The following is a 10,490-nucleotide window of genomic DNA, read 5'->3' as shown; positions in this document are numbered from 1 at the left end:
AATACTTTATTATACCTTATACCTATAATACTTTATTATACCTTATACCTATAATACTTTATTATACCTTATACTTATAATACTTTATTATACCTTATACCTATAATACTTTATTATACCTTATACCTATAATACTTTATTATACCTTATACCTATAATACTTTATTATACCTTATACCTATAATACTTTATTATACCTTATACCTATAATACTTTATTATACCTTATACCTATAATACCTTATTATACCTTATACCTATAATACTTTATTATACCTTATACCTATAATACTTTATTATACCTTATACCTATAATACCTTATTATACCTTATACTGTACCTATAATACCTTATTATACCTTATACCTATAATACTTTATTATACCTTATACCTATAATACCTTATTATACCTTATACCTATAATACCTTATACCTATAATACCTTATTATACCTTATACTGTACCTATAATACTTTATTATACCTTATACCTATAATACTTTATTATACCTTATACCTATAATACCTTATTATACCTTATACCTATAATACCTTATACCTATAATACCTTATTATACCTTATACTGTACCTATAATACTTTATTATACCTTATACCTATAATACTTTATTATACCTTATACCTATAATACCTTATTATATCTTATCCCGTATAAAGGGATTAGTTTCCCTATGTGTGTATTGAGGGACATTTCCGAGTCCGACCGCTAGGTGGAACTGTGACGTTGCATTCGAGAACAACTCCACGTTCCACGTGTGACGTCATACAAACTCTCGTATTCAAGATGGCGGACAGACCGCTTGTCTGTACACAAAGTGTCAAGCTGAACGAAATGTAAGTTATAACCCGAAACACGATCGTGTGACTGTTTAAGTTGAGAATTATCGGAAAAGTAACGTTAGTGGTATTACATGGGATGACTGAGACTGGAGATATAGTTAAGGTAAGGACACTGAGGTTAATTATTTAGCCTGTTAATATGTAGCTAGCGTTAGTTAGCATCCTGCTCGACTTTTAGATGTAAACATACCGTTATTTAACTATCTGTCAGTGTACAGAATGTCCTGGTTTATTACATGTTAATCACTTCATGGGTTTGTGTAGATGTCGGTCGTGTGAAAGACTCAGAACTTCTTAAACATAACGTTTTACTGCTCAGTAAATAAACATCATAATCAACGGGTCTTGCTGATGTAGGAAACTAATCAACGCCGTTGTGACGCTTTATTCCACAGAGATTGTTCACAAATGACCATTTTAACCGTGTAGAGTTTGATGTTATCGAGTTACTTCCTCTTCTTACTCACGTTACATCATCTCTTTACATAAACACTGATTCCCTCAACAGCCTTGTAGTTTATTTAAACCTTTGAGGTTTATTTGTTACTGAGAAACCACAAAGCTCTCAGACTATCATGTGTAGACTGTTCGTGAATGAAAACGCAATGTAATAAAGTGCTGACTTTGTTCTTCTTTAAATAACAGCATGAATGAATTTATTATTAATCCAAGACGGTAAATTATATACACCAATCAGCCGTAACATTAAAACCTCTGAGGAATTATGTGGAAAACAATGATTGACCAAATTGTGGTACTGACTGGGTACCAAAGTGGTCTCCAAAACACAGGTCTCGTGTGGTGTGACCATTATGCATTGGTCAATACCCTAAAACCAAGTGGTCCAGGGAAGGACACCAGCGCCAAAGCGACAGGGACATGTTCTTGGTGCCAGATACCACTGCGCACTTTCAGTTTTCTTATGGATCCCGTGCCTTGACAGATCAGATCTATTCTGGTTGCACAAGAAGAACTTGCAGAATTTTAGACAGCTGGGTTTAATGTTATGGTTAGTGGTTGCTGTAGAAAAGTTAACATGTTAGATTTGGCACATTAATGTTACCTAATCCTTTGAATTAACCTTCACTTCCATCAGCGCTTTTATAGAACATTAATCAAAACCTTCAGAGCAGTCAGACACGGAAATGTAGAAATAAAAGAAATACTTATATAGTGTTTCACGTAGTTACATTACCAGTTAAACTTTTAGCTTATTCACTTATTCACTTCTTCTGAACTGTTACTGTCTGTACATCTTCTCTTAACTGAACTGTTATCTAGATGAAAGTTTGCATGTTAAACCTTGTGTCTCATCTCATATGTCAGTGTTAAGATGGTGTTTTGTATAATGTCTGTTTAAGAAGCTCTGAGGTGTTTGTAAGCTACAGCAGGAATGTTTTTGCCTTACAGCTGAGCTGAGGGATGGAGAGCGACTGCAGGATTCCCATGTCATGTTTAAGACCCAGAGTTCTGATCCTGCACGCACTTTTCTGGGGATTTGTGTGTCTCAGGTTAGTGTCAACAGAGTATAGAACTGTAAGATATAATAATGTAGACTTGACTTTCACTACTGTGTCAAAAATGTAAATATTATCTTGTTATTTAGACTTGAAAACTCATGTTAATATGGTATTTTGAATTATTTATCGATTTATATACTTACTTTTACTTGTACTTTCCATGTAATTGAGGCGATACTGACAATACTGTTAGTATTTATATTTACTTGATATATCATGGATATACCGTTAAGAGACAGGAGTCAGAGCTTGAGGTAGCCGAACTGAAGATGTTGAGGTTCTCTTTGGGTGTGACAAGATTGGACAGGATTAGGAACGAGTACATCAGAGGGACAGTCCATGTTGGACGTTTGGGGGACAAAGTTAGGGAGGCGAGATTAAGATGGTTTGGACATGTTCAGAGGAGGGAGAGTGAGTACATTGGTAGGAGAATGTTGGACATGGAGCTGCCAGGCAGGAGGCAAAGAGGAAGGCCAAAGAGGAGGTATATGGATGTAATTAATGAGGATTTGAAGCTAGTGGGTGCAAGTGTTGAGGATGCAGAAGATAGGGTTAGGTGGAGAGAGATGATTCGCTGTGGCGACCCCTGAAGGGAAAAGCCGAAAGAAGAAGAAGAAGATCATGGATATATCATGCCTTTAATATTATTTGAGGTACATTATTGCACTGTAATTGGCTTTTGGAGTAAAGGTTCTCTACATGTGCCTTTTTAGGTCAAAGATACATAGTAAAGATACAAAATAATGTATCCTTGAACATACTACCCTGTTGGCAAGGGAATGGTTCAATCAGTACTCATTTTTTGAGCACATGTTTAACATGCATGATAGCTTCATATAATGATGCAGCACTTCATCTTTAATAGTAAACTTTTCTTGTTTTATTTTGTGTTTTCAGAGTGTTTGGGTCAGCAATACTTGGTGAGGAGAAGCACACAGGTGTGTGTTGCTGTACATTCATTACTGACACTTACAGCTCAGTTATATATGTGTGTATGTGCATACTTGTGTGTGTGTGTGAGTGTGTACATGCATGCGTGTATAATGTGGCACAAATGACAAACTGGAAAATAGAGATTGAAGTCTCATCAAAATTGATAAATAAAAATACAATAAAATTAAAAAATTTATTTAGTTTGAGGTAAATGTCAGCATGTGAGCACATCCACGGGGTTTATTGGGGTGTATACATGATCATTTTCTCTTCAGATGGATTAAAGGGTCAGATGAAACATAAATATAGTGAGTGTGAAACAGTGTGGCAGTGACATTAACATATTGGTATTTGGTTATGTTCTGATTTGCAGTAACAAAGGCAGGGACCATGCCGTGTTGGCAAGTGGAAGAGTTTGTTGTTGCGACAGAATGCACTTTGTGTAGTGCTTTTCAAACGGTAAGATTTTTTACAAGACATAACTTTACTTACAAAGCATTCTCTACATGATTACCGACTCATTGTAAACACACTGAGTCGTCTCATTATGAACTCATATTAACACATCTGGTGTTCTGCATGCAACTGCACGTCTTCCTGATCCTGTCACAAACACGATTGAATATGTTCTTCTTTTGTCAAAGGCATTCTTAAAGGTTATCAGAAAAAAATATTACATTATATAAATGATAAAACATTTTGGAAGGCGTTTTAGAGACACCCTGTAGATAAATGAAGTCTATTGTTATCAAAAGTCTATTGATGAGTATACCACAGCGCTATTGAATAGTTGGGGCCATCCTTAAAAATATTTTGGTTTGCAGTAACAGTAAAAAAAAAAATAAGGTCTATAGGTAGGTCTATATATTTTTTTTTCCAAGTTTCAATGTAAAAAATAAAAAATAAAATTTTGGTGATGGTGATTACGTAGATATGAATTTAAACAAATTAGCATATCGTGACGTCACTGACTGGGTCTTCAACCCGTGCCTTTGGGCACATCATTGCAAACCTCATTTTGATGCAGGCTATATAGACCACAACAAATTTGTTTGAACGGTGACCGCGAACATTTTGTTTACTGCAGCCGCAGCCATCATTACCAAGCGCGAACAGTTGACTTTGACAGTGAATGAGAGTATGAGACGAAGCGAACGCACAGGCCATAGTGTGACATCTGTTAACCAATAGTGTAAACATAGATGATGTCACGGCTTTTTATTTAAAAGAAAGAACGTAGCCTTCGTTTGTATGTAGGCCTAGGCAATTTATATATTTACAATACTACAATACTTACTAATATATAATTAATATTATTTTATTGCTTTTGTATTAGTTATTTGAAGAGTAAAAAAAAATGGTCTGTCTTAACGCAAATTTACAACCGTCAAGTCGGTCGGACTTAAAGCAAAAAAAAATAAAAATTGAGTCGGTCCTAAATTGACAGGGTCGGTCGGGTTACGGCAAACAAGAATATTTTTAGGATGGCCTGAAGGATTAGTCAGAAGACGCTGTGTCAGTAGTTCTGGCTGTAATTCAGATAAAGGGTTAATATTAATGCACTCATTCTGGAGAATATATTTCTTTTTTTGTCTGTGTGTTCACTGATCTAATCTAATCTTTGTGAGAGGCTCTGGAAAGTGAAATCACCACGTTTGTTTTTTGGGGATTTTGTCCTCCATTTTCTCCACAATTTGGTCATATGTCAGTTTTCCCCTATCTCACTACACTAGGGAGTCTGAAGGCTTTTGAACACTGATCAACGTTTATTATAGCTGTTATAATCGATAACAGGAATATTTGCCCAGTCATAATTATTCATTATTGATAACGCAGATTGCTGTGGTATAAAATGAACAAAGCATTTATGGAAGTTTGATTATTGGAAGCTAGTTAACTTCTCCAACTCACCATACCATCACTGATTATTTTCCTATAACAGCATGTCTGTTGTTGTTGTATCTCTCTGCAGAAGACACTAACAGCCTGCATCCAGACAGGATACGTGGAGAGGATTAACTGTACAAAGTCCAACAAAGATGAGTACAAAAGGTGAGTATTGTTTCTCCTCATTATTCCATTCACTAATCTCATCGTTCTTCCTCTGACAGATAAATCACTTAAATGGTATTTTCATTAAGATCATCCAAATGTTTCCCAAATGCCAATTATTGTGTCTTGCTTTTGAATAATATAAAGCGCTCCAGCAAGAATGCATTATCAAAAGAGCATCATTTAAATACAGAATCACATTCACATCTACATTCACACATTCACGTCCACATTCACACTAACATTCACGTCCACATTCACACTAACATTCACGTCCACATTCACACTAACATTCACGTCCACATTCACACTAACATTCACGTCCACATTCACACTAACATTCACGTCCACATTCACACTAACATTCACGTCCACATTCACACTAACATTCACGTCCACATTCACACTAACATTCACGCAGTGCCCAAAAAACAGCCGCCTGTACTTATGAGCCTTAAAGGAAGCAGCACTGGTTTACTTGTTAAGCCTTTAGCAGCCACAGTTAAGATATCTACATTCCCATTACTGGGTCATACCACACAGTAAATACAGCTTGCGCTATAATTATTGGCACCCTTTTTAAACATGGGTGAGGAAAAAAGGTTATGAAAATGTCTTTTTAAATCTTCCATTGAAAATATGAAAGAAGTCTAGCCACTGAATTCAGTCGAGTGCAAGAAACGTAATGTTTAAGCTACATTGTAAGTGATACTGAAATACATAGCTAATACATAGTCATTATTTACTTGTAAAAATCATTCTCTTTTTGCACTTTTAACACTGTCATTGCAATTTTTTGCATTTGCACAATTTGGTAACTTATTTAAATTTATATTAATTATTATACACAAATTTAAATCCTGCATAAAATGGGTGAATTGAAACCTCACTGTGTTGTTTGTCTAGTACAGTTCATAATAAATTATTAAATTATCTTCTGTGTGTGTGTGTGTGTGTGTGTGTGTGTGTGTGTGTGTGTGTGTCTGTGTGTGTGTGTGTGTGTGTGTGTGTTTCTAGCTGCCGCTCAGCAGTGATGGAGGAGCACCTCTTTTGGAAATTCGAGGGTGCCATGTTAGGCCTTACTGTTGTCTTCACAATAGTAGTGATCGGCAGGCAGAGATCTTTAGACCGGCAAGCCGCGGAAAAGGTTCGGAGGCAGATCGAATCTATTTAGTACTCAGAACTGCATTGAGAAGTATTGTACATGTAATGAGAAGAGCTCTGGAGTTAGTGTTCTCATCAGCAAGCAGTTTCACTGGCCTGGGCTGTGATCGCTGGACTCTTATAAACAAAGCTTGTCATGTCTTGATGGATGGACGCGTAGGTTGCTGCTTCCATATTACAACATTTTTTCAAACTCGTTTCTCTTGATATTCCACAGTTAAATTAACTGTGAAGTTTCCAGGATTGATAAGGAAGTCAGCAGGTGAATCAACAGACCGTATACTAGAAAAGATCAACAGTTTGTTTCTTGTCAGCTTTTGTATTTGAGTTTCTCTTCCCTAACAGATAACTCACAGCTTATACTACATGTTCTCATTAACTCTCTGTACTCTTTCTGTACTGTACATGTTCTCATTAACACTGAACTGACCTGACGTAAAAGCAGTTTATTGTCATCAAATTGCATTGTGTTTAGAATTCTGCTCTTATTTGCTCTGAAACTGTCATGCTGATAAATTTTAATACCAAAATGAATCTGACCTTGCACTACTGTGTGCTTTAATAAGTCTGTTAAATCAGATAATAGGGAATGTAAATGTGGAAACAGGAATCAGGTTGTTTGTTTTCTTTATTTTGATGCAAAAGTGAAAAAAAAAGATCATTTTCACATGCTTATAAATTGTCCTGTAGGAGCCTGAGAAATGTTTGCTCTAGTTTTACTGATCATGTTTAAACATCCATATATTCCACATTCCCACAGATCTGTTTATTTGGTGCAAAGAATGCATTTAAATTTTTCAGTTTCAATCTTTGTGGTATTGTTTTTAACTCATTTAATTTTGGTTCTGAAACATGGCTTCAGTTTAACTACAAGTGTTTGCATAGTTTCAGTGTCTCATCATCATTGTGAGGTTTTATTTATGGGATATATTAATACATACTAGGCACTGCACATACTGCTGCTGACTTTTACACATTATAATACATAATTATTATATAGGTTAATGTACAAGTGTTACAGTTCAGGCACACAGCCGATCTTCTTTTGATACGCTGTGCCCGTGTGGTCGTGTGTGTGTGCTCTGGCAATGTAAAGCAAATCTGTAAGATTTGAGTTTTTTTCATTTCATTGACGTAACAAAGGAAAGGCTGCATGCTGTTTTCTCTTTAACCAGTTTTACTGGTCATCCCGATTAGATCATGTATTTTTATGAAAGATGTGAGACATTTCCTATTCTCTCTATTTAAAAGGGGAACTGTGAAATAAACCAAATTGAACAAAGTATTTTTGTGGGTTCTTTTTTAAACAACAAAGTAACAAATAGGGTCCTTTGTATCATTGGTTCTTGGATCCTAATTACAAATTATTTGTCCAGCTTGATATTAGCTTATTTATACCTGTTTATATCCAGCTTAACTTGATATAATCAAACATTCGCCAGTGCTATTTAGTAGCTTTTGGTACATTTTGGAATATAAAATACATTTTTAGGCTTGCTTTATAATCAAATATAGTGAAAATGGGGTGGTCAAAAATATTAGCCCCTTGTGAATATTTGCTTTCAAAACACACCCAATTAATCAATCAGCTTTCAAAACACACCTAATTAATCAATCAGCTTTCAAACCACACCTGTGCAGTCAATTGGCTTCCTAACAACACCTGGGCATTCAATCAGCATTAAAGGACTCCAAGGAACAGGGCACTTGAACACATTATTGGGAGAGACTACTTTTACTCACCATGCCAAAGACAAAGGAAATCAGTCTTGAGCTCAGAAAGAAGATAGTGGAGGCTCATGATAAGGGGGAAGGCTATACTGCCATTTCCAAGCTTTTCACAGTGTCTAGAACCGCCGTACGTTGCATCATTGCCAAGTACAAGGAGACAAATTCTGTAAGAAACAAACCTGGGCGTGGTCGTAAGCGCAAGATTTCAAGAACCCTGGAGAGGAAAATAGTCAGAGATATCAGCAAGATGCCCCAGACATCTGCCAAGATGATTGTTGCTGACCTGGCCTCTTCTGGAGTTGATGTTTCAAGGAACACAGTTGTGAGGGCTCTTCATCGTGGTGGGCTTCAGGGCCATCGTCCCAGAAGAACCCCTTTACTCAAACAGCGGCACATCACAGCTAGACTGAGGTTTGCCCGTGAACATTTGAAAGGTAAAGATGAGTTTTGGGAGTCTTTGTGCTTTGGTCTGATGAGACTAAACTGGAACTGTTTGGGCACATGGATGTTGCTTATGTTTGGCGAAGAAAGGGTGAGGCCTTCAACCCTAAGAACACAGTTCCCACAGTTAAACATGGTGGTGGGAGCATCATGCTGTGGGGCTGTTTTGCAGCTTCAGGCACAGGGAGCCTTGTTCGGGTGCATGGCATCATGAAAAAAGAAAATTATGTTGACATTTTGAGGGATAATATGCAGAAATCTGCTCGTAGTCTAGCCTTAGGTCGTCGCTGGGTCTTCCAACAAGACAATGACCCAAAGCATACATCGAAATTGGTCCAACAGTTCCTGAAGGATACCAAAACAAAGGTCCTGGAGTGGCCCGCACAGAGCCCAGACCTCAATCCTATTGAGAATCTGTGGTGAGTGCTCAAAGTGAATGTCCATGCTCGGAAACCACGTAATTTGGACCAGCTGGAGCAATTTGCAATGGAAGAATGGGCTAAAATCCCTCAGGAAACCTGTGCCAACCTAGTAAAGAACTACTCTAAGAGGTTGTTGTCAGTTGTGGCTCAGAAAGGGTTCACTATTGACTATTAATGACCGGGGGCTAATAATTTTGGACGTTTCATTTTTGCCCTTTCTTGTTTCAACTCACTATTTCAATTAAATATCCTAATCAAACTTAGTGGAGATTTTGTCTTTGTTATTTTGGAAACAAACACACTATAAAACACTTGTTGTTAATGGTCATTTCCATGGAGAAATCAAGAGTTTTGTCTAATTTCATAAGGGGGCTAATAATTTTGGCCTCAACTGTATACCTACAACTTCTTGACTGGTCTTGCATCCACACAAGTAAAGGTAGTAAAGATGAGAGAGGATGATCACTATACTGTACTGAAAAATCTTAAGTTTCTCCGTCACTCATAACTGATCAGTGAGCAATGCTGAAAACATTTCTTGCTGACAATTTAAAGGCTTTTTGAAAGCTATCAATGATTCAAACACAACACATTTATCATTTATCAATTTATACTTTTACTTTTCTTGAATTGCACTCTATATATTCCTAAATGTAATGATTTGATTCCATATGTTTGTATAGCACATTTAACAATGGGCATTGCTGTGAAGCAATTTTATAGGAATATAAAAAAGCTGAATATATATTACTAAAAAATTACATTTATATTTATCCTGAATGAACAAGCAACAGTGACATGAAAAAACTCCTAGAGATGATCTTGAAAAGAAACCTTTAGAGGAACCAGACTCAAAAGGAAACGATCGTCATATTTGAACATCATCTTACTCTACTCTGTAGCTCGAACATGTGTGTGTGTTACAAATGTGTGTGGAACAGAACTGACATGTCCAGCAGATTACTATCAGGTTCAGAAAAAAATTCTTTATTCAGTTGGTTCATTTGTTGCCTTGTTCAAATAAATGCCAGGTCATTGGTGAGGTGACTGACTTCGCTAATGTGAACGCTGTGTGTTTTATCTTGTTTGGCTACCAGTAAAAGGTCTTCTCTGACACAGGAAAGGGCACAATGCCATTAATTCTCAGTCTGCTATGCTTTAGGAAATGTATTCAGTGACACCCAGTTAGTGCTCTGTAAAGTTCAGCAATGAGTCAAAAACCTTTGATGAGCACATCAGCTGCCAAAAACCTATTACTGCAATCAGATAAAACCCAACTGGGCAGTACAGCTGGATTTAGCCTCAGGCCAGTAATTAAGACATCTGATGCATTTGTGTCGTTAAATAAAAAACTCTCACCTTTGTGCC

The 10,490-nt window shown here is 36.6% G+C and overlaps 1 protein-coding gene across 4 annotated transcripts; it reads left to right on the top strand.

The window, feature by feature from the left end:
* The first annotated feature begins 778 nt into the window (after window positions 1-778).
* On the top strand, window positions 779-7,810 carry jtb (jumping translocation breakpoint). Of its 4 annotated transcripts, none has more exons than XM_060857148.1 (6): window positions 779-853; window positions 2,270-2,370; window positions 3,277-3,299; window positions 3,686-3,771; window positions 5,285-5,364; window positions 6,382-7,810. In XM_060857148.1, the coding sequence occupies exons 2-6, from the start codon at window positions 2,282-2,284 to the stop codon at window positions 6,536-6,538; spliced, it is 435 nt and encodes a 144-aa protein (XP_060713131.1). In that variant the 5' UTR covers window positions 779-853; window positions 2,270-2,281; the 3' UTR covers window positions 6,539-7,810. The 4 variants fall into 4 exon arrangements, with proteins under 4 accessions (XP_060713131.1, XP_060713129.1, XP_060713130.1 ...); XM_060857146.1 differs by having other exon boundaries at window positions 3,277-3,317; XM_060857147.1 differs by having other exon boundaries at window positions 789-962.
* Window positions 7,811-10,490: the final 2,680 nt, after the last annotated feature.

Source organism: Tachysurus vachellii, chromosome 21 (assembly GCF_030014155.1).
Source record: "Tachysurus vachellii isolate PV-2020 chromosome 21, HZAU_Pvac_v1, whole genome shotgun sequence".
NCBI classification, from domain to species: Eukaryota; Metazoa; Chordata; class Actinopteri; order Siluriformes; family Bagridae; genus Tachysurus; species Tachysurus vachellii.
This window is presented reverse-complemented; position numbering and strand designations above follow the sequence as displayed.

Excerpts from the sequence above, each read along its gene's own strand:
- jtb (XM_060857146.1), top strand. The coding sequence starts at position 2,282 with ATGGAGAGCGACTGCAGGATTCCCATGTCATGTTTAAGACCCAGAGTT. Across the intron at positions 2,371-3,276 it reads TGGGGATTTGTGTGTCTCAG|AGTGTTTGGGTCAGCAATAC; the intron begins GTTAGTGTCAAC and ends TTGTGTTTTCAG. Across the intron at positions 3,772-5,284 it reads TGTGTAGTGCTTTTCAAACG|AAGACACTAACAGCCTGCAT; the intron begins GTAAGATTTTTT and ends ATCTCTCTGCAG.